This window comes from Panthera uncia (genome assembly GCF_023721935.1).
Source record: "Panthera uncia isolate 11264 chromosome E2 unlocalized genomic scaffold, Puncia_PCG_1.0 HiC_scaffold_19, whole genome shotgun sequence".
Lineage (NCBI taxonomy): Eukaryota > Metazoa > Chordata > Mammalia > Carnivora > Felidae > Panthera > Panthera uncia.
The window spans coordinates 14,669,816-14,693,315 of record NW_026057588.1 but is presented as its reverse complement, the minus strand read 5'-3'; the positions used below and the strand labels follow the sequence as shown (position 1 = coordinate 14,693,315).

At 47.6% G+C, this 23,500-nt stretch overlaps 2 protein-coding genes across 3 annotated transcripts in view; one reads left to right on the top strand and one right to left on the bottom strand.

Moving 5' to 3' along the window:
- The window catches only part of WDR87 (WD repeat domain 87), a 16,814-nt gene extending 2,414 nt beyond the window's left edge, over window positions 1–14,400 (bottom strand). The window contains exons 1-6 of the mRNA XM_049621720.1: window positions 14,249–14,400; window positions 9,177–9,290; window positions 7,991–8,158; window positions 4,742–7,608; window positions 4,022–4,290; window positions 153–3,649 (exon numbers count right to left, since the gene is read on the bottom strand). Coding sequence (XP_049477677.1) covers window positions 153–3,649; window positions 4,022–4,290; window positions 4,742–7,608; window positions 7,991–8,158; window positions 9,177–9,251 — 6,876 coding nt within the window. The 5' untranslated portion in view covers window positions 9,252–9,290; window positions 14,249–14,400. The remainder of the gene's footprint in view (window positions 1–152; window positions 3,650–4,021; window positions 4,291–4,741; window positions 7,609–7,990; window positions 8,159–9,176; window positions 9,291–14,248) is intronic.
- Window positions 14,401–14,588: 188 nt separating this feature from the next.
- Window positions 14,589–23,500, top strand: part of SIPA1L3 (signal induced proliferation associated 1 like 3) — a 238,095-nt gene continuing 229,183 nt past the window's right edge. For both annotated transcript variants that reach the window (XM_049621719.1, XM_049621716.1), the window contains exon 1: window positions 14,589–15,145. The gene's annotated coding sequence lies outside the window, so the exon portion shown is untranslated. The remainder of the gene's footprint in view (window positions 15,146–23,500) is intronic.

Below are 23,500 nucleotides of genomic sequence, written 5' to 3'. Positions count from 1 at the left end.
TCTTCCTCCTCCTCTTCCTCCTCCTCCTGTTCCTGCACCTCCTCCTCCTCCTCCTTCTTCTCTTTCTCCTCCTTTCCCTCCTCTTCCCCCTCCACCTCCTCCACCACCCCCTCCTCCATCACCCCTTCCCTTACCGCCCCCTCCCCCACAACTCCCTCCTCCTCCTCTTCCTCCTCCTCCTCTTCCTCCTCCTCTTCCTCCTCCTCAGACAAGCTCTCTCCCTCTATTTCATCTAATAGGCTTTCCACTTCCTTGGAAAAGCTCTCCCTACTTTCCCTTTGACTGGGAAGCTCTCCCTTTGTTGTAACCACTGTCTTTAGCTCTTTTCTCTTTCTCGACCTTTGTTCAAGCAATGGTATTACCTCTTCTTCCTCTGTTACTGCTCCCTCCTCTTCTTCCTGTATGATTTCTCTCTGTTGTCTGGCCAATCTGCTTTCTTCCTTGGTTATTTCTTCCTCTTTCTTTATCATTCTTTTCATTTCCTTGGCCAGTTTTCTCTGCTTCTTAGCCAGTTTCTTCTCATCTTTGGTTATTTCCAGTTGTTCCTCTGAAAAATCCCACTCTTTAGCATCAAGTTTATTTTGTTCCTTGCCCAATCTCCTTTCCTTTGCAAAGAATGACCTCTTTCTCTTTGTCAGCTCTATTTCTTCCTGGGTCAGTTTCGTTTCTTCTTTGATAAGGTTTTGAAGTGCTGGTAAGATTTTGCCGCTCGCTTTTGATTGTTCCTTGGAAGGGCCCTCCCTTTCTGTAGCCAACTTCCTTATTACTTTGGCCAGCTTCCTCTCTTCCTGGGCATACACTCTCTCTCCTCTGGTATATTCCAGTTTTCCTTTGGCAATGTCCCTTTGCTCTGTGGCCAATATCCTATCTTCATATGCCAGTATCTTCTCCTCTAGTGACAATTTCTTCTTGATTAGTTCTAGCTCATTCTTAGTCAGTTTCCCCTGTTTTAAGGCTTCTTTGGTCTCTCCTGAGAAGAGAGTTTGCTTTCCCTCAGCCAGCCTCACCTTCTCTTGGGCCAGTTTCTTCATTTCCATGTCCAGTGCCTTTTCTTCCTTGGTGCTCTCCCACTCTCCTCTGAGGAGTTTCAGTTCTTGAAATATTGCCCTCTTCTCCACAGCTAACTTCATCTTGTCCAGGGATAGATTGTGCCGCTTCTCAGCCAGACTTTCCTCTAATTGGGCCAGCTTTTTCTCTGCCTTAGCCAGCTTCTCCTTCTTCTGGGAAAGTTTTTCCTTTTCTTCCATCAGCGTCTCCTCTACCTGAACCAGTTTCTTCTGGTACACATCCAGTTGCTCCTTTGCTTCAATTAATTTATTTCTGTTCTGGGTGAGGTTTTCTTTGAACTTCAGGAAGTTATTTTTCTTCTGAGTAAATTTCGCTCTCTCATAAAGCAGATTCTCCTTCTCCTGAGCCAGAGACTTCCCCCTCCAGGCTAGGATATCCTTGTTCTTTATGAGTTTCTCCTTCTTCTGGACCAATTTTTCTTTTTCCTGGGCCAGTTTTAACTTGTTCTCCATCAGTTTTTTCCTTTTCTGGGCAAGCCTTTCCTCTTCTTCAGGCAGTTTCTCCTTGTCTTTGGCCAGTTTCCTCTCTTCCTGGATCAGCAACTCTTCTTCCAGGGCCAGTGCTTTCTCTTCCTTAATCAGTTTCTGCTCTTGCCAGGCCAGTGTCTTCTCTTCCTGGCCCAGTCCTTCCTCCTCCTCAGCTAACTCCTTCTCTTCCTGGCTCAGTTCTTCTTCTTTCCAAGCCAGGTCCTCCTCTTCCAATGCCAGCTCCTCCAATTCCTGGGATAGTTCCTTTTCTTGCAATGCCAGATCTTGCTCCTTCTGCTCCAGTTTTTCCATTTTCTGGACTAATACTGTTTTTGCCTCAGCCAGCTTCCCTCCTCTCTTTGCTATTTTCTCTTCTTCTCGAGCCAGTGCCTCAGATTTCTTGGCCAGTTTCTTCCTTTTCTGGGCCAGTTTCTCTGCTTCCTGGGTTAGCTTCTCCTCTCTTTGGGCCAGTTTTTCCTCTTTGTGGACAAACATCCTCTCTGCCTGGGCCATTGTCCTGTCTCTTTGAGCCAGCTTCCCATATTCTCTGGCAAGTTTCCTCTCTTCCTGGGCCAGCTTTCTCTCTTCTTGTGCTAACTTCTCTTCTTCTTGTGCCAGCTTCCTTTCTTCTTGGGCTCGTTTTCTTTCAGCCTGGGCCCGTTGCCTCTCGATATAGGCCTGTTTATATTCTTTTTGGGTTTGTCTTAGCTCTTCTTCTCCTCCTCCTCCTTCTTCTCCTTCTCCCCATTTCTGAAAAAATTTTTCTCCCTCCAGGGTCAGTTCCTCCTCCTTATCCTTGAACTGTGGCTCCTTGGACCCGGCTGATACCTGTTCCCAGATCTCTGCCCACTCATCCCATCTCAGCTTCCTCTTGTCCTCATCCAGCTTTTTCTCATCTGCGAGTGGCTTCTTTTTGTCCGTTTGTGCTTCCTCCTCTTCCTCAAGATGCTTCCTGTCCGAAGCTTCCTTCCATTCATTCCAGGATATCCTCATCTCACCACGGGCCTGTGTCCACTCATCCCAGGACTTCTTCCACTCCTGCCAAGACAGCTTCCTCTCTTCTGTAACTGGTCTTCCTTCTTGTACAACCACTCCCTCCTCTGGTTTGGCCATTTCCTCCACTTCCTGACCCACATCCCTCTCTCCTTTGGCCACTTTCCTCTGTTTTTTATCCACTTTTATTCCCTGCCAGACTGCTTTCCTCTCTTGTTTAAAGGGCTTCTTAAAGGATTTCTTCTCTTCTTTCTTTGATATTCGTTTTCCCTTGGTTAGGTAACCTGGTTCTAAAAACATAACTTTCTTTTTCTTGCCTTTTTTGGAAATCACCTGGGTTTCCTGCAAGTTTGGCATGTTGCTTGCTTCCTTTTGCACTTGCTCATGTGCCTCTGGTATCTCATCCTCCCTCCTGATCACTACATCTTCTCTAATTGCCCCCTCATGAATAAAAATTGGTTTCTCCTCTGGCCAGGCTACATCCCAGTTGCGGTCCTCAAGCAGAACGTCACTTTTTTTCTTCAAAAAGGGGCAGATCTCCTGAAAAAGTTCCCAACTGGGCTGCCGATCTGCCAGTACCTCTTGAGCCATGGTCACTAGCTCCATGTTTAGAGCTTCTGACATTTTGGTTTGGGAACCAGATATTCTCAGGGTCATAAGACGACACAGAGCATCCCGCCATGATGAGCCATCTCCAGGTGTGGCCCTGTGGCCAGGCACTCCAGAGGCACCTCGCCCTCTGGCCTTCAGCGTCTTCACAACAGGTTCAACCTTTACAGCAGACAGAGATTTCTCAACTGTAACTCCAGATTCTTTTGTCTTCTTCTTGTGCCTCTTTAGGGGCTTCTTAACTGTTTTTTTCTTGCCTCTTTTGTCATGTAATTTCCTCAGCATCTTCAGGGTCAGTGCAGTATGGTCCTTTGGAGTGTCTTCCTCTGGAGGTTGTTGTTCAGCATCTTTTGAAATCTTTAACACACTTACGGTTGAAGACCTTCCAGAACGGATGGCTGTATCCTTCACCTCATATAGTGCAGCTTCACTCTGGTCACTTTCACCCTCTAAGGGACCTGGTGCTTTGCCAGCCCCTTTTATTTTCTTGAGGGCCCGCCATAATTTTCGGGCTGCAGGGAAGATCATGAGACATAGATAAGGAAGGCATGGCATGGAAGGCTTAAGTCACACCCTTCCCACTAATGGCATGAGCTAAGAGGAATTGCCATAAAAGAAGTAGCAACAGAGGGGCTGAGGCTTAAAAAAAAAAAAAAAGGATTCTCCTTACTTTATTCCAGTCCTCCCCCCTCCCAAATCCTATGAACATAAGCCTTGAAGTCTCCCTGAGCTTGGGTAGATTCTTCCTAGGAAAGCTCTTTTGGTGAAAACATCTGTCTACTTGTCTCTAGTCCTACCTGGTTGATATCTCTTGACCCATGTTAGCCCTAACTGTGTTGCCTCTTGGGGACCCTGAGGCATGAACCAGATCACCCCATACATACTGTGCTTTTTTCTCCCTGCTCGGCCCCGTCTTTGGCCTTTGCTGGGCTTGATGGCAACTTCAGATTCTTTAGGAACTTCAGGTTTCTTGGAAAGGGACAAAAGTTCAGAAATTCTTGCAACCTCTAAAGAAAATGCAGGCTTTTTGTCTCCCTCTGACAAGGTCAGGTTTTCATTCAGTCGCTGCTCCACTTGAGTGTGAAGCATTTGTAGATCTGTTGCCTGCATCCCCAGCAGATGGTCCAGGGATTCCTCCCCAATCATTTCCCGCCTATGAAAGTCAAAGGAGATTCCTCTGACATGGTGAGTCAGAGACAACAGGGAGAATGAGAAGGAAAGAACTACCATGGAACAGGTTAGGGGCTTGGCAAAGTGGCTAAGAGACAGTGTATGTCGAGGTAAAGAAAGTCCAAGAAGAAAGAAGAAATCTAGAAAGCCAAGGTGGCAATGAATGGAGTTGTTTGTATGGGGATTGTAGGGGTAGGAGAAAAGGATGAACAGGGGAACTTCGAGAAGTAAGGGACACACAGGAGTAGGAGAAGAAATGGGAGACAGGAGTGAGCAGTGGGGATTGTCAGGAGGGTCTAGGAATGGAAAAAGACTATGAAAGAGAAAAAGGACAGGAAGAATGAATGCACAGGTACAAAGAGATAGTGAAGGAAGGGAAGGGGAGAAGAAAACTAGAGGCTAGTCAAGAATTGCAGAAGGCACAAAAAACTTACTGCATCTCCTGGAAGGTCTCTTGGTGCTGGATCAAGTTTAGGAGTGAGGACTTAGTGTGGATTCCAGTGTCATCCATGAGGCTCAGGGCCTTACTCCTCACTCTTTGGTCCTTGTCCATCAATCCTTGGGCCAGAGGCATGGCAAAGAGATGAGTAATCATTCCTAGACGCTTCAGCCCTTCCCAGGCTAGCTCTCGGATCAGTGGATTGGAATTGGTGGTATCATCCAGTAGATGATGGGCTGTTTCAGAGCGCAGGGCTGAAGACACCTCGTAAGAGGCAAAGATTTGCCCTAATGCACCAATACAGCATTGGTACTTGAGTGGAGAAGCATGGATCATAATGTTGAGGATTGTCTCCACCAGGCTATTAATAGCTATTTCACTCATCTTTTTGCCCAGCCAACTGCGGTTTGCCGAGTCTGTAAGGACACTGTAGGTTACATCCTTGGATAATCTCATTTGTATGAAGTCTTCATCCTCCTTTTCCTGTAAATATACTCCTCCATCACTTACAAATTTTGCCCTACTGTGCCAGAAGAAGAATTGTTGGGACTTGTCCCATTCTATTTCCCGCATAGGTGAATGCAGGGTGCACTGGAGGAATATTGGACTGCCCTCTGGCCAAAGACGGGCACGAATCACTGAGTTGGGGATGTAGCAGTCAGGAGCCAACAGCCATTTCCGCCCTTTACCAAAGTAGCATCGCAGTATTTGGTAGGGGTTGAGTCCCTCCCAGGTAGTCAGCTGTAGTTGGGGAGGAACCACGTAATGGGAGTGATGAGATTTTCTCACCTCCATCGAATTGGTTTCAGAATCATGTCTGAAGGCAGACAGTACTATGGGACTCCCTTGCTCATCTTCTATGACATGGGGCACCGTATGGTCAAAGGCAATGGCCCGCTTATTGACCAGTTCCTCTAGTCCCACTAATTCCTGTTGCCCTTTTTCAAGGTAGATATACTTGGGCACAAACATGGTCTCAAAGGAGAAGAAAAAGCTCGGTATGAAAGGCTTAGGGGTCTCTAGCACTTCATCCGGCATGCTCATAAAGGAAAGGCGAGACAGCAGAGTTGGGTGAAGCAGTTTGAGACAGGACACCAGATAAAGACTCTGGTTAAAGGTCACAAGCAAGTCACCCCGGTCATTTGCAAAGCAGAGTGGGCCAAAGTGCAGTGATGAGTCCAGCATAGCTACAAGTCTGCCATGGAAGTTCCAGACCCGGACAGAGCCATCAATAGCACCTGTGACAAAAAGACTCAAGGACAGGCAGACGTCAAAGGATGTGATGGTACACTGGTGCAGAGGCAATGTCTCTATGAACGCCGAGCCTTCCTGTGACTCAGAGGACAGGAAAGCACGGAACTTCCAGAGACGCAGGCAGTTAGTCTCTGTGATGGCACCCACAGAATTGGGTAAGAGTATCAGGTGTTTTAGGTGACAGCTGCTGAGGATGCTGGTGAGGGGCTTCAAACCTACTTTCTTCCCTTCAAACACTGCTTCTGATAGGTGGACATAGTCATCCATTCCATAGGAGCAGAGCAAAGCATTTTCTCGGCTACCAAAAAGCCCTTCAGGCAGCGTAGAGAGTGCCAGTACAGCTCCAAAATGCATGAACTTCTCTATTCGGGCACAGGTGTGCTGGGAAAGCACTCTTATCACACCACTCTGGTGTCCAGAGAACATTAGTCCTTGTAGACCCCGACCCAGGTAGAAATGCCCGTAAGCCAGGCATTGTACCCAGTCTTGAGAATCGGGTGAGGTGCACAAGAGATACTTGGCCGGGCATGGGCAACGGGTCGTGTCAAACACCAGCACATCTGCGCTGCCTGTCGCTACAAAGAGCTCCTCTTTCTCTGGGTCATAGGCCCAATCCACAGCTTGGTCCAGGAGTGAGAAGGGCCAGGTGAGGAGCAGAAGATCCCCTGTGACTGGGGACACAAAGCGCAATAAGCCATCGTCAGTAGTGCACAGGATCCGGAAGCAGTTATCACCGCAGCGGACCCGACGCACCTGCTGGGGAGCAGAGCCACAGACATTGAAGAGGCTGTAGAAGCAGGGCAGACGGCGCAAGGAGAAAGAAAAGGTAGTCTGGCAGAAGAAAGTAATGCTGTCAATAAACTGGAGTCGACAGAGCTCCTCCTCGAGTTCGAGCCACCGCAGCAGGTTCCCGGAAGTGAGGTTCCACTCCTTGATTAAGCCTTCCTTGCCAGCCGTCAGCAGGGTGTGGGCTTCGGGCCGGCTGCGGATACAGACTACTGATGAGAAATGGGCCTTGAAACTATGGATAGAGTGGCCCCGAATGAGGCTCCATACTTGGATTTCCCCAGTGTTGTTCCCAGCATAGAGAAGGCCCTGGTCAAAACAGGTGAAGCAGCAGGTGATAGAGGAGCCACTGGTGGTAGAAGTGAACCTCTCAACCTCAGCTAGCTGGCCGTGACCCTGGCGCTCGAGGACCCTCACCATAGTTTCACACAGGGCCAGGAGGGAGCCATTGGGGCCATTCAGCATGATGTCTTGGACAAGCTCATCACCAGGCATGGGAACCATGTGGGCTATTTGGAGGCCCTTGCCACTCCGCTCAATGATCCACGTGACAACGGCCCCCAGGCTGCCTGACAGAAGCATTTTCATTTCTGGGTCATAGCAGAGGCAGTTGATGTTAAAGCGGCAGGGCACTATACTCAGGGGTTTGAATGACCGAAAGTGGTCCCCAAAGAGCCTCAGGATCAGGTCGCCACAGTAGGCCACGAGGATGTGAAAGGAACCTGTGTGGACCATGGACTGGATAGGCGGCAACCGTTCAGTCATGGAGAATACTCTCTTCTCGACCATGTCCTCAGTTTTGCTCTTCATCCATACTATAGCCTAGAAGACAGTAAGATGGAAACTGCCTAGAAGAGATAGTAGAAGAGGAAAGGGCAGAACAGTCCACTATTTTCCCCCATTCTTGTCCTGAAGAGGACTTGGAAGACTCTAGAGTGTTTTTACCCCCTGGTTATGGGAATTGGGAATACGGTAGAAGCAGGAAGCTTGGGACCCCTTCCCTAACCTTAGCCTACTTTAGGGGAACCAGAAAATCTACTCAGTGGGGAGACTGTAATCAGAGAAAGGATGAGGGGGGAATCTTAGATCTAGGTCACTTTCATCAAGAGGTAGATTTTCCTTTGTTGGTCTGGGGTGAGAGCTTATGTGGGCATGGCCCCTGTAGAATGGGCTAAGAAGGAGAAGAAAAGCTAGGCAGTTTTACCTGTATTTCTTTTGTGCTTGTCACCCAAGAGAGGGAGGCAAAGAAGCTGGCATCGCTGAAGTAATGGCATATAAGCGGCATATTGTGAGGATGGCGAGACTCTCTGAACAGTATCTGGGACCGGTCGCTCAGCACAACTACATCCTTGTTTGAGTCATCTGAAGCTTGCTGGGGAGAGGTATGGCGTAAGTGAAGAGGCCAGGGCACACAGGCACTAAGTATATTCTCACACAAGTCCCAACCGAAGCAGTTCCCAAAGTCATGCCTCGTGCCCATTACCCCCCCACATGCACAGCTTTATCCCTTGTAGGACACTCGCGCTTCACAAGCGAGCCACACAACACCCAACACAAGAGAGAACCGAACCTCTACAGGGCCTATACGGGCAAATTTCATAGTGTGAGCACAGGGGAAATCATGTTCCCAACATACCTGTTCTCTATGTCATAAAAGACGCATTTAACACATTACCCAGGCAAGGGCACCACCGTATACCTACATTATATGTAACAGAGTGTGACCAAAAAAATCCATGCAGCTTGAAGTTCTTTTTATTTTTTTTATTTTTTAAATGTTTATTTAGTTTTAAGAGAGACAGAGCGTGAGCAGGGGAGACGCAGAGAGAGAGGGAGACACAGAATCCGAAGCAGGCTTCAGGCTCTGAGCTGTCAGCACAGAAGCCCACACGGGGCTCGAACTCATGAACCACGAGATCATGACCTGAGCCGAAGTCGGACACTCAATCAAATGAGCCACCCAGGCGCCCCCAGCTTGAAGTTCTTAAAGCTTAAAAGTGCATAAAGACTTTTAGGACACCCTACCTGGCTTTTAAACTTGATAGAGGAAGATAGTGTGTGTATTATCCCACCGTGATAGAGCATGTGCTATGAAACATGTACCTGGGATGGTTTACACAGAGCCAACCATAGCAAAACTGAGGTTGGCAAATGTTCTGTCTGGTGCCTTCTCCCTTCTCTTTGAGAAAAATCTCTCTCCCCAAAGTGTTCACCTTCCACTATCAAAGTGTACTTGCAAGAGATCCCTAGACTCATTTGGAAATTGATGGCCCATCTCCTACTGTGCCTGCTTCCTGCTTCCATGGAAAAATCTATGCTCCTGTGAAGTGCTCATAACGATTAACACAGATAGAGGCCAATAACAAGTTTATGTCCTACATATACATTACCTTGTTTTTATGTATGATGTCATTTATGAGGTATTTAAAATCCTGCCACGGGGGAATGAGTCTGGAAGAAGCCATCACCTTGATTATTCTGCGTCAGGACCGTTGCTCAAAAACCTGTGGGAATCCAAAAGAGGACAGCTTAGCCATTACTACTTTTTGAGGAGCTAGGAAACAAAAATCAATTCATGAAATCATGTTTATTGAACACTCTTTGAATGTCAGGAAATATGCATAAGACCTGCCTTCTCATTTAATCCAGAGGTGCTACTAGTAAGGTAGGTATTACCCCACTTTATAGATGAGAAAACTGAGGCTTAGGGAGGATAAATAAAAGAGTGGAGGATTGAATCTCAGCATTGGCTGTCCTAACTCACTAGGTTATTACAGGTGAAGGAAGCAGGGAGAGGGGCCAGAAAGGAATACCATCATAGGCAAATAACATTTCTTTTCTGCTGGTAGTGTGTCAAGAGAGTATTTTGCAAGGACTAGGAGTAACCAAAGCGTTGTCCCTGGACTTCCACTATGGGGATTCCTAGGGAAGGGGCCATCTTAACATGGAGAACCCTAGGTTCTGGTCTAGACCTACTGAAGCAGAACCATGGAGATGGGACCCAAGGGCCTTCACTTCTGACAACTTCCCTAGGTGTTTCTATGGACATTCAAGTCTGACTACTGAAACAGAAAATTGAGAGGATGGAGCCCAGGACTAAGAGTCGACCCCACCTTGCACTGCTGGAGAAAGGATCCAGCCATTTGACTTTGCAGGTTTTCCCAGGCTTGTAGAATCCAGTATCTCTCTTACCCGTGATGCATCTGCTGTTCATCATCCTTTTCCTCATTCCCTTCCCCGTGGCCTTCATGAGGACAAACCTCTACTTTTCCTTCTTGGATTGGGAATCCTACTTTTTATTTCATTTCATTTAATTTATATTTTTAAAGTTTCTTTATTTCGAGAGAGAGCACACAAACAGGGCAAAAAGAGGGAGAGAAAGAATCCCAACCAGGCTCCTCACTGTCAGTGCAGAGCCCGACGTGGGACTTGATCCCACGATCCTGGGATCATGACCTGCGCTGAAATCCAGACTCAGCTTAACTGACTGAGTCCCCCCAGGCGCCCCTATTTTATTTTAATTTTATTTTGTTTTATTTTATTTTATTTATTTTAAAGTTTATTTATTTATTTTGAGAGAGTGTGCACAAGCAGGTCAGAGAGAGAGAGAGAGAGAGAGAGAGAGAGAGAGAGAGAATCCCAAGCAGGCTCCACACTCAGTGCAGAGCCTGACATGGGGCTCAATCTCACAACTGTAAGATCATGACCTGAGGTGATATCAAGCATCAGACGCTCAACTGACTGAGCCACCCAGACACCCTGGGAATCCTACTTTTAATAAGCCCCCTCTGTCAGGGAGTGTGGCATTACTGGTCTGACGATGGGCTTGTCTTCCTCATTTGTAAAATGAAAATATCAGTCTTGCCTACTTCACAGGATTGTTGCAAAGATCAAATAAGATAATTCCTGTGAATTCCTTTTTAAGTATACTCTGGAGCAACAAACAACGATTGCTGTTTTTAGACTGGTTTAGTTCTCAGACAAGTATTTCTTTCTTTCCAAACCATACTTCGTACTTTTCAGTTGCTCTGGAAACGTGACAGCTAAATTTATAGTCTGGTCAGCAGAGGGCACTAGAGGCTATCCTTGTACCTGCCAGATGAAAGAAAACTGATGAACTTTGTTTTAAGAAGTGGCTCCTGAAGTGTGATCTCCTAGGCCAGCAGCGTAGGTTATCACCTGGGAACTTGTTAGAAATGCAAATTATCAGGCCCCATACCAGATCTAAAGAATTGGTAACTCTGAGGGTAGAGTTTTACAGCCTCTCCTGCTGATCTTTATGCCTACTGAAATCTGAGAACTGCTTACTTGGAGAGTATTTGGAGTTCTAGATCAGTTTGGCCTGGGCCTCCTGAGGCAAGGTCAGCAGAATCCACCCTCTGGCATGGCTAAGCCTAGACCCTGTGTTGCCACAGAGACTTGGTGGCTGGGTTTGGGGGGAAACAGTAGGCAAAACTTGTCATCATCCTCTCATGTGTAGAGTGGGTTAGAGCCCCCTCCCCCAAAAGTTTTCACACCAATCACTTGATTAGTTCTCAAAAGAATTTTGAGAGGGAGATAATATTCATCTCCATTATACATTAGGAGGAACATGAATTCAAAGGGGAAAAGGGAGCTGTTGAAGACTACACAGGGTAGATCCAATCCACAATTCAGATCCAATCCATAGTTCAGGATTCTTCTATCATATCAGAGGAGGAAGAGGTTCTGTCAGCTGGTGCTCAGGAAACTCTCTGACCCACAAACCTAATGGGAACTGGTGACTGTCAGGCACTAGTGTGCCTCTGTCTCTACTGTCCCCAAGGCTGCATGCTGCCCTCCTGCCGTATCTTTCCTTATTCTAGTCCCCTGTAACCCTATACTTGCTGCTGTCTTGGGCCACATTTCAGGATCCAGTGTGAACTGCTTCACATCCTGCACATCAGTGGATGGCCCAGTGGGCCAGTCCCCATAGCTCAGATTTACCCCACTGGCTCCTCGATGCCCCAGAGTTAGGGAGAGAGTAGTCATTTGTAACAAATTTGTAGTCACTGTCATCAGTTTCCATTGTTTATAATATCTGCTCTGGTCCAACTTCTCTTGACTAGCCTGCAAAAAGCAAGCGGTTGGGACCCTTTGGGGGCAACATTCCTTGGGGGTCAGTGAGAAAGAAGGCCTTCAAACCCCAAACCTGTATTTTTTTTGCCACTCTCTCCTAACCCACATACCAGCTTCCTCCCGTTACCCTCAGAGGATACCTCTCTCCTAAAGTTCACCCACATTTGGTTCCCTAATCCCATTATCTATCCTTCCAAGCAAATCTGGAGTGAGCTCCAGATGCCTTAATCCCAATAGTCTTGACTTTTTACTATCTTGGTAACCCAAAGATGATCTAATGGGAGAATTCAAGCCCTGCAGTCAATTTAGGGGAGTTTGTACTTGGGGCCAAGGTTTGGTATGCCCTGCTATGGAGACAAACCAGGTCTGTGACTGGCACTGCACCACATACTTTTCTTAGCTGCAGTCCACTCCAAGCTACTTTGTCAGTGGTGGTGGGATGGAAGGCCAGATTTCGGCAAGCTCTGCCTTTGTAATAAAGAGAATTGGCTCTAGGGGGCACTGCACTCCATGACACCATTGGGCCCCTAGGCTCCTTGCGGGTCATTCATGCTCTGTTATAGGAAGGTGAGGGCATAGAGTTCTTGCCCTGTAGAGCTTATAGTTCAGCAGGGAAGGCAGACACCAAAGAGTTGTCATAAAATTGATTACAATGAGAAATTCTGAGTAATGGGTTATATCATTCTTTGAACTTCTCTGCAACTTTTAATCTTCTCAAACTTAAATTATTCTATAGATGCAGTTTTAAGAAGGAAAGGAACACAGTGCTGTGAGTACATATAACAAGGCGACTTGGCCACCCAAAAGAAGAGTGATGTGCCCTCCACACACTGAGGTGGTCCCTGCATGGTGGCTCTCACATTAGGGAACAGGGGTGCAGAAAGCTGGCACCAGAAGGGCCTAATTTGGCAGGGGGGCTGTAATGCCAGAGGTAATCCTGGGAACTGATTAGGCATTTAAAATATATTGTTTTGTTTTAATTCTTATAATGATTCTATGACTTAGCTAGCATCCTCCCTTTAAACAACTTTTTAAAAAGGACATAGTAGTCTCTCTCTCTGTCTGCCCCTCCTCTGTTTGTGCTCTGTCTCGCTCTCAAAAATAAACATTGAAAAAACTTAAAAAAAAAATGAACATAGTAAAAAAGAACCAAAAGATACTAAGAAGCATATAATGAAAACGCCACCTTTCACACCTGATAACTTGTTCTTGTTTCCCCTTCACAAAGGTAACCCTGGTTGTGTCTTTTTGCAGGTGTTCTATACATACTCAAGTGTGTGTGTAAAAAATATCCTTAGAAATGGTAGTACACTCCATACGCTGTCCTGCACCTCTTTCTCACCGAGTATGTCTCAGAGATTAACTCGTATTAATACTCAATAGCTCTGTCTCATTTTTCAGCAGTTGCCAGCTGCATGGTACTTAGCATTTATTTATCCAAACTTCTATTCATGGACTTTGGGCAGTTTCCAACCTTTTGCTATGACAACCTCTGCCACAAATGAGTGTCTTTGTTAATGCCTCAGAGTTTTAATTTTATTTCAGTTTTGGTTAAATGAAATTTTAAAATTGAAGCAATGTAAATGTTTTCTCTTTAAACATAACTTATTTTGGATATACAGGGTTAAATATTAATTTCACCTTCCTCTATTTTTTTAATGTAATAATTAAAATGGCAAATATGGTTGCATTGTATTTCTGTTGGGTAGTCCCGCTTTAGATTGTCACCGTCTGGCGGTGGTCTGATATGCCCACCGGACTTAGCTCCTTCAAGGTAGGCACACTGTCTTCTCGGTGTCCTCACAATCACCCAGCCTGGCATGAAGTAGGTGTTTAATACGTTTCTGTTGAATTAATGAGCAAATGAGTGACCCTCTGCCCTCCCCCAGGAATATGTGCTTCCCTGCTTCAAGTCTTACTGAGCATCTTCTTGGAAGAAAGAATGAGGTGGGAAAGGTATCGAATGGGTTTTCTTGACAGAGGACCTTGCACTTCCAGCCAGTTCCCTCGGTAACCCCTATGGAGTTGGAGTGGTATCATCCAGTTTTTGAAAAAAAGGGTCGGATTCTAGATTATGTCAGCAGGTGGGCTAAATCTGAACAAAATTCCTAGGCGGTAGGTACCCAACAAGCACTAGACACCCTCAGAATGTGTGATCAACGACTGAAAGGTGGCTAACAGGGCCTTCAGGGCAGCCCTGTGGGTGGTGGTCCTGAGGCTTCCGTCGAAGGAAGAGCTCTGGAGCTGCTTGCGCAGGAGAGAGGCCACCACATCCGAGTCCCTACACACTCGGGCATCCCTGCCATCGGCGTGGGCAGGGAGGAGGGCGTGTCCTACTCTTCGAGGCCGGGGCTATGCCTATTACCTGTGACGACAGGACCCCCGACAAGGGACGGGTACGGCGTGTGTGGCGACACCCGGGAGCTCCTATGTGAAGGACTAGACCTAGAAGGAGCGCCTAAGGAGCGACCTTGGGGATGTTGCGGGAGGACTCGCCCGACAGAGCAGTTACCCCCCAACCCCGCGCTCCGCAGAGTGTCCGAAGGGAGAGGAGTGAGCGCGCGTGCGCACTGGCGCGCGCCCGTAGGAAAAAGCCCAGCGCGCGCCTCCGCGCGCGCGTTCGAAAGGGGAAAAAAAAAGTCTCCCCCGCGGGAGCCCGCGGCGTTTAGGCCGGAGTTGGCCGGCGAGCGCGCGTGCGCGAGCGCGCACAGACGCCCTCCTCCGCCGCTCCCCTCCACTGGGGTTCTAGCGCACAGCTCCGCTGTCCCCGCCTCTCCTGAGGCTCGCGCCCTCGGGGTAAGTACCTCGCGCCTTGCGGAGGCGGGGGGGTGGTGAATCCGCCGAAGGAGGGCTGGAGGCGGACAGGGCTGGGAGAAAAGGAAAAAGCGCCCTCGCGGAACGAAGAGCTCGGCCACCGGGCTGGAGTCTGCAGAAGACACGCCTCCATCTCTCACGCCCCTCGGGGCTGCGGAAGTGCTCTGGAGACTGGAGCGGCACCGAGGCGACAGGTGGACTACCATTCCCAGAAGGCGGCGCGGGGCTGCGCCTACTGCTCCCGGCAGTACCTGCGCGCCAGGCTTTTTTCAGTTTGCTGCCTCCTAGGGCGAAACTACAGTTCCCAGGAGGCCTCGCGCGAAGCGGCTTGGAAGTGGGCAGCCTGGAAGTCACTCGGGCCACCGGAGCTGGCGGCGTCTCCAGCGAACGGCGCGGGGCCGGACGCCGCGGTCGTGGGGCCCGCGGGGCGGGCAGCCGGGACGCCCAGGTATGTGGTTTCGGGTGCAGGGGTGGCCTCATGCACGGGTGGCGGGGAATTGGGGTCCACTCGGACCCTGAGGGTCAGCGCGGGCTGGGGACCCGGCGGACGGCCGGGTGTGGGCACCGGTTGTTGGGGGCGGCGGCGCCGGACTCGCGCCCTCCGGACCCGGCCGGACCTGTGCCCACATGATTCAACTTTCGAGACGTGCTACCCAGCGCTGTATGAAAGCATAGAGTGGGCGTCGGGTACCGATGGGTTCGCGTCCTGCCTCTGCCACTCGGGAGCTGCGTTCTGAGGAAATCATACCGAACCTCAGTTTCCCCTTCGGTAAAATGGGGAGAAGAGTGTCTTTTGGTGGGGGATTCTGTTGAGATGTTGAGATATGGCGAATAAAGCATTTGGCACATAGAATGCACTTACTACGTGTTTGCGCTATTGTTGGCTCCCAAGAAATAGGGTGAGGGTATTATCCATAAGCATAGGGTTAGTTGGAGGTGTGCGTGTAAAGGGTCGAGTCCATAGTTAGCACTCAGTGCAGGATGGCTGCCGTTAACAGAAATTATTTTGAGAGCTTTGGTTTGGGAGGCAGAGACCCAGATTCAAATTTAGGCTCTGCCATTTACCAGCCGTGTGACCTTGGGCAACTGACTTCACCTCTCTGTGGCTCGGTTTCCCTATCTGTAAAATGGGGATTTTAATAGCAGCCACCTCATAGAGTTGTTTGGAGGATGCAGTGAGAATACTATGTGTAAAGTGCTTAGAGCAGCAGCTGGCACATAGTCAGCGTTCAATAAATGGTACCATTTGTTCAGCCTTTTCCCAGCATCCCAGAGACCCTTTGAGGGTGGGGCTCTGACTAGATCTAGGTCTGGGCCACTGGGGAGACCACTGGTCTAGTTGATTTCCTCTTCTACAGCCTCAGGTTCCTCATTTGTAAAATGGGATGACAGTGTCAGTCTCAGAAGGTTGTAAAGATTTGCTGAGATTGTATTCCTAGTCCAGAGCCATCTCTTACTAAGTAACAGCTCTTATGTATTATAATTGTTCTTCTTCAATGTTCTCCATCTGGCCCAGAGACTGTCTAACTGTGGGCTGTGACATGACAGCCCTGAGCTCCCCCACACATTCACTCCCAGCCTCAGTGTCCCATCTGTGAAATGGTAGTCATAGGTTTTTGTGCCAGGGTTGTTTTGATGATTCCAGGAGATAATTCATGTTTAGTGTTTAGCACAGGGCAGGGTGCATAGTAAGCACTTAATAAATGTATCTTGTTTCTCTTAATAAGCCTTTGCTGCTTATATTTATTTACAGAGCAGAGCAGGGATGAGGTTAGTGTCCCTCCCGCCCCAATTTTTACTCACGAAAGATTAAATTGTGGCACATACGTAGTATTAGAGCCTGAGAAGAGATGGTGCTGGCTGGCTGTCATCAGCCCCCTGCTCACCTTTCCCACACTCCCCCCCACCCCCCCAGCACATTCACTCTAGTGCTTTCTGTACCACTCCAGTGCTGCCAGCACTTGATTCTGTCTCAAAGCCATATTAGCCAGCTCCACATGTGGGCCTGAGCTTCCTTGATGTCCTCTGGTGACTTTCCCTTGGGCACCATGAACTCAACGTATTTAACCTAAACTCCTTCTCCTCCCAGACCCAGTAGTCACCATCTCAGCAAATGGGCCAACACTGACCCAGTTGCCCAAGGCAGAAACTTGAGAGTTGTTCCTCTCCCCAGCCTTTCCAGGTCCAGCTGATGGGGGAGAAGGATGCCATTTCATAGAAGCACCATTTCATTGGCCTGTTTTGGCCTCCCATCTCGTGGGCACCGAAAGTGCACCTTGGCCACTAAAGATGGCTTTTCTAATAAGGTTGAGTTGTTTCTTTTAGATCACCAAGGATTAATGTGTGTAAAACATTAGTAAGGGGCAGAGAAGACCCTATGGACTTGGCCTGACTGCAGTGGCCACAAGTGTAGCGTAAAGGCCTGGTTTCCAGGGGGCCCATTTTTACCAGTGAGGATGAGTGGTCAGTTTCTTTCCCAAAAGTTACACTGTGTCAGTGAATTGAATATCCTGTTTGGGAAGAAGGCCATCCTGGGCATTTGAGGCAGTGCACACAACAGAGAAGAGGCTGGAAAGGGAATTTATTACATCCCTGTGTAGGCTTAAATCTGTTGCCAGAAACCTGTCATTGTGATTTCATTTGATGATGGGAACCCATGGTCTCAATCACATTTATGATGGCTGCCAAATTTACCTAAGTGGTTTTTTTTTTAAATTTATTTATTTTTGAGAAAGACGGAGTGTGAGCGGGGGAGGGGCAGAGAGAGAGGGAGACCCAGAATCTGAAGCAGGCTCTAGGATCTATCTGAGCTATCAGCACAGAGCCCAACACCGGCTCCAACTCACAAACTGCGAGATCATGACCTGAGTCAAAGTTGGACACTTAACTGACTGAGCCACCCAGGAGCCCCCTAAATGTTTTTTTTTTTAATATGAGGAAATAAAGCAGTGACTTAAAGAAATCCTGGTCTTAATTTTTAGTGACAACAGCACATGGTTTTTTAGCAGTCTGTGCGGAATGGTCTAAGAGTTAAATGTGAGCCTGTTTTTCAGAGATTGCAGTTGTCAGGTGGTAAATCAAAAATGGAATTTAGGATGCGTAGATACTGGCACTTTTTTTTTTCTATAAAACACATTTCACCGATATATTTCAAATTTAGGTTTAAAAAATGACACAGGTTGGGGCGCCTGGGTGGCTTAGTCGGTTGAGCATCCAACTTCGGCTCAGGTAATGATCTCATGGTTCGTGGGTTTGAGTCCTGCATTGGGCTTTGTGTTGACAGCACAGAGCCTGCTTCAGATTCTCTGTCTCCCTCTCTTTCTGCCCCTCTCCTAGTCTCATGCTTGTTCGCTCCCTCTCTCAAAAATAAACGTTAAAAAAGTCTTTTTTTTTTTTTTTTAACGTTTATTTATTTTTGAGACAGAGACAGAGCATGAACAGGGGAGGGTCAGAGAGAGAGAGGGAGACACAGAATCTGAAACAGGCTCCAGGCTCCGAGCCGTCAGCACAGAGCCCGACGCGGGGCTCGAACTCACGAACCGCGAGATCATGACCTGAGTCGAAGTCGGACGCTTAAGCAACCGACTGAGCTACCCAGGCGCCCCAAAAAAGTCTTTTTTGAAATGATACAGGTTATGGTAACAGCTTGACCTTGATCTGTTTAACTCTAATAATCTAAATTAAATGTATTTATGTGGGGGTTTTTTGTTTATTTTGGAGAGACAGATTGTGAGTGAGAGAGGGGCAGGGAGAGAGAGGGATAGAGGATCCAAAATGGGTTTTGTGCTGACAACACAGAGCGTTTGAACACGAACCCTGAGATCATGACCGGAGCCAAAGTCGTACACGCAACCGACTGAGCTGCCCAGATGCCCCTTATGTATTTATGTTTTAATAAGAGAATTAAACAGTCATCTCCTTTAAAGTGTTTGTTTTTAGCTTTTAGAATGAGAAACTTTTGGACTAGTTCGTGCATTTGTGCTTTGTTTAAGACTGATACTGTTCTCATTGCTGAAGACTGTTCTGGTCATGGACTTACTTTTACTTTGCCTGTATGGGAATGGGTTGAATTTTGCTTTAAAAAAAGTTATGCAGCGATACACAACGCTTGTTGTAACATGTCAAACAACACAGATGTGTAAAGAAAATAACAGGTGCTGCCCTCCACTCTAAAATCCCTTCCCCCAAAGATAACCATTTATGCAGGCAGTGAGTATTCCACTGTCAGGTTTTGTAGATAAACACAATGGATATGCTTTCTGCCCTTGGCAATTTAGGTAGCTGCTCTCCCTTGCCTTTTTCTGTGCTTCTAAGGATGTACATATTGATTGTTTTCTTCCTTCTCCCTCGCCACTCCCCCGAAAAGGAGGGGTAGGGATCAAGTCACACATATTTGTCACTTGAGTTTCTCAATTGATGATAGTCAAGTCATTACGTACAGATCCTACTCATTTTTTTTTTTTTTTTGAGATTTTATTTTTAAGTAATCTCTGTACCCAACGTGGGGCTTGAACTTACAACCCTGAGATCAGGAGTCGCATGCTCCACTGACAGAGCCAGCCGGGAGCCCCTGACTCATTCTTTTTAACAGCTAGACCCACATTCACATTCTTCAGTATGAAGAGGCCATGCTTTATTCCCCCATTCCCCTGTCACTGGACATTTAGGTTGTTTCTGGGATGTCTTTTATCTTTGCAAAAACACATCCAGTAAGCATTCTGGTACATCTAGTGGCTAAAAGCTCTTGGACCGTGAACATAACAGACGAGATCCTCACTCTCCTAGGGTGTACATTCTAGCTGGGGAGACATGCAATAAGCAAGGTAATTTTAGATGGTTTAAGTGTTCTAGAGGAAATGACAGGCTGAGGGGATAGAGAGTGGCTGATAGGGCAGGCTGGTGGTGAAGAAGAGTTGGTTACGTTACCTCAGATGGTACGGGAAGGCCTGCAGGAGCAAGAGGCACCAGCTGTGCCAAGAGCTGGGGGAAGAACATTCCAGGCAGCGGGAACAGCAAATGCAAAGCCCCAAAGGCGAGAACGAGTTAACTACAAAAACAGGATCGGTGTGGCTGGAGAAGGATGAAATCACATTTTTCAAGTTCATGCTACTTTAATTTTTGTAAAAAAATAATAATAATAGCGCCTTCTTTTTTTTTTTAAAGTTTATATATTTATTTTGAGAGAGAGAAAAAAAGCACAAGTGGGGAGGGGCAGAGAGAGAGGGAGAGAGAATCCCAAGCAGGCTCCACACTGTCAGCACAGAGCCTGACACGGGGCTCGAACCCACTAACCGTGAGCCCACAACCTGAGCTGAAGTCGGACGCTTAACCAGCTGAGCCACCCAGGCGCCCCAGCACCTTACATTTCTTAGTGCTTCGTCTATACTAGTTGCTCTTGTAAGCATGTCACACTTTTTCTCAGCCAGTCCTCACCAAAGTCCAGTGAAGTAGAAAAGTTTATGGGACTCACTTTACAGATAAGGAGCCGATTCCGGACTCCAGACTCTGCCCACATGCCACACTGCTGCTCTTCCCAGGCGCTGTTTACTAGGCCGAGGCAAGTTTGTGAAGTGGCTTCAGCAGTTCCTTTCGAAGTTGTCTGACCTGCAAAGCACTGTGGACTATATTTAGTTCATCATTCACAGACAGCAGGGGTGGTCCGGGGATGCTGTGGCATCGTTTCTACCGACAGTAAGACATGAGGGGGTCACTTTCTGTCGGGATGTTTGGTTGGTTGTTTCAGAACTGAAGGCCTGTCCTCAAATAAGGCAAAGTTGACTGCTTGAGGCGTGGTGCTGAAGGAGAGTGAACAAGGGGAGGGTCCCATTTGGGTGAGCTTTGATGGGGAACTTGGGCTGGTAGGGTGTTTCTAAGCACCAGGCCAGCATTTTTGACTGTTAAATATCAAATATGGTCCAGTAACTAAAAAGATACCTGGCTCTGCAGGTGCCCTAGCACCCTGCTCCAGCCACCGTGACTGTGTCCATTTTGACTTGATGTAGCCTGGCCTTGTGGGTTGTTAAATATGTTGAACGAAAGCCAGGCCTGGCTAGATGTGAAGACAGCGGTGGATGCATTTTCAGACCAGCAGAAATGTGGAGAACATCTTTATCCAGCCATCTATGAAACATTTTGTTCTACCCTAGCCTGTGTGCCAGGCACCGTGCCAGACGCTGACAGTATGGAGTCGAATGAGAAGACACTGGATGTCAGAGGTCTGCAACAATGTCCATTAGAAACCCACTGTGAGCTACCAACGTGGACCATATACAGAATTTACATTTTTATAATGGCCAGTTAAAAGTAAAAAGAGGGCCACCTGGGTGACTCAGTCGGTTGAGCATCCGACTTTGGCTCAGGTCATGATCTCCGGTTCGTGAGTTCGAGCCCTGCATCAGGCTCTGTGCTGACAGCTCAGAGCCTGGAGCCTGCTTCCGATTCTGTGTCTCCCTCTCTCTCTGCCCTACCCTGTTCTTGCTTTGTCTCTCTCTCAAAAATAAATAAACCTTAAAAAAAATAAGAGTAAAAAGAAATGGAAGAAACTAATTTTAATCGTATATTTTATTTGATCTAAAATATTATCATTTCATATGTAATCAGTGTAAAAATTATTGAGATGTTTTACATTTTCTTCCCACACTAAGTCTTCACAATACAAAGTGTATCTTACACCTTTAGTGCATCTCCATTCGCGCCAGCTACTGAACATCTCAGGTGCTCAGTAGCCACATGTGTTGGACAGCGTGGGCCTGGGGTATGAGACTCACATAAATCAAGGGTGGTAGTTCACAGTGACAGATCAAAGATACTATCCCTGTTTTATCTTGGTGAATAAAGGTGGGTGAGTGATGAAAAGCATATTAATCACAGGCAGGTATAGCTAACCCCACAGCTGTCATCCATCAAAGGTGCCTTATGGGCCTGGAATTGTGCTCATTGCTTGACGTGTGTGACTTATGTTCCGAGGTGGCAGGGACGGGTTATCCCTGTTGTACACGTGAGGAAGCTGAGCTCTGGCAATGAGAGGCCACTTGCTCGAAATTAGGAAGTGATGGAGGCTAAATTTGAACTCTGGTCCAGAGACCATACTCTTAAATCTCTGTCGGATATGCTGTATTCGTGTTTGAGGGGGATGGGCTCTGAGTTTTGAGCAATAGAAGCCACGGGAAGGACTCATCACACAAAATGGATCCCCAGAGTTTGTCAGCAACGATCCTCGAGTTTATGTTGGTGCTGGGGTGCTGGTGTAGACCTGTGTGACTGACACTTGCACTCCTTACTTTGAGCTCCCGGTTTGGTGGAAACAGGTCTTATCTCCTAGGAAAGAGAGAGGACTTTGGAGACTGAGGAGCAGGGTGGGCGGGGACAGTGAGGGAGGCAAGAAAAGGGCCCAGCCTTTTGAAAGGCCATTCTAAACTGCTTCTTTGGGCACGAGGCCTCTTTTCTCCTACTGCTGTGGACTCTGTTCCCCGAGGCTGTGGCCCTCTGTGGGAGCTGTGTGGCATCTTCCAGTGAGCTCAGCAACAGCCGTACTTACCCAGCACGTGAATCTTGCCTTTGCTCTGATCAAAAGTGGCATTGCTGGATGGGGGGAGTGGGGGGAGCGATGCCGCAGTGGTTCCCTCTTTCATCCATGAGAGTCATTGTTCTGGACTTCTAATTACTCCCCTGGTTCAGGGTTGCCCATCTCGGGGGCAGGATGAATCTGGACCTCCTACCCAAGTATGGCAGGTACTGGAGATTCTCAGTTTGCTCATGTCCCCAGGTAGTGGCCTGGTGCCAGTCCCTGTCCCCTGGTGGTGACTCATGAGGGTTTTAACCTCTCCACAACTCTCCTCTCTTGCTGCTGGACAGTGCCTGGTATGTAAAAGACACTCAGTAAGTGTCTGCTGGCTGAAGTAATGATCCTAGCCAGCATTCACCAAGCTCTTACCGTGTATAAAGGCCCTGCTCTAAGTGCTTTTCTTGTAATTTCTCATTTAAGCCTCAGAATGACTCGATGGGGTAGGTACTGTTATCATCCCCCTTTCCCTGATAGGGAAGCAGGTCCTGAGAAGTGCATGTCCAAAAGCTGGAGTGTCAAAGTCAGGATTCAAACCCAAGCCATTGGCTCCAGAGTCCAGGCTCTTTAAACACTCACTGTGCGGTCTCTTGTGGATGGACAGATGGATGAACGGGGTGGGCAAGGAGGACCATACGGACTAGTTCCAGCCTCTCCACTCCACGTGTGGTCTCTGTTCTCCTGTTCTGGGACAGCCCTGCTTCAGCTCTCAGGCCCCTTCGTGTCTGGAGGCTTGAACACCTGTCTGGGCACAAGATTTTTCTATGATTCTGGAACCTGCACTTCCCCTTTATCTAACAAACGCTAACTGGATATTCAGTATTGTTAAGGAATTCTTATTTTTTTAAAATGTGATAATGATACTGTGGTTCTGCTTAAGAAAAAAGTCCTGATCTTTAAGCATACATTCTGAAATACCTGTGAACTGTTAAGGTGTTCATGATTGGGTTCAAAATAATATGGGCAGGCCGAGAGTAGAGGGAGACTGTGTGTATGGGTGAATGAAGAGATGAAGTGAGATTGGCCATCAGTTAATAACTGTTGAAGCCGGCCGATGGGGGATTATTATATTCTCTTTTCACCTTTGTATGTTTGAAATGTCTCATCCTGAAAAGTAAGAAATAAGGACAACGAAAGTCAGAATTTGTGTATTTTGAGCTCAAGTGTAGGTGTGGGGAGTTCCCTGCCCCTGCCCAGTCCACTTGTATGATAAAAACAGGGTTTTTTGGTTTTCTTGTCGGT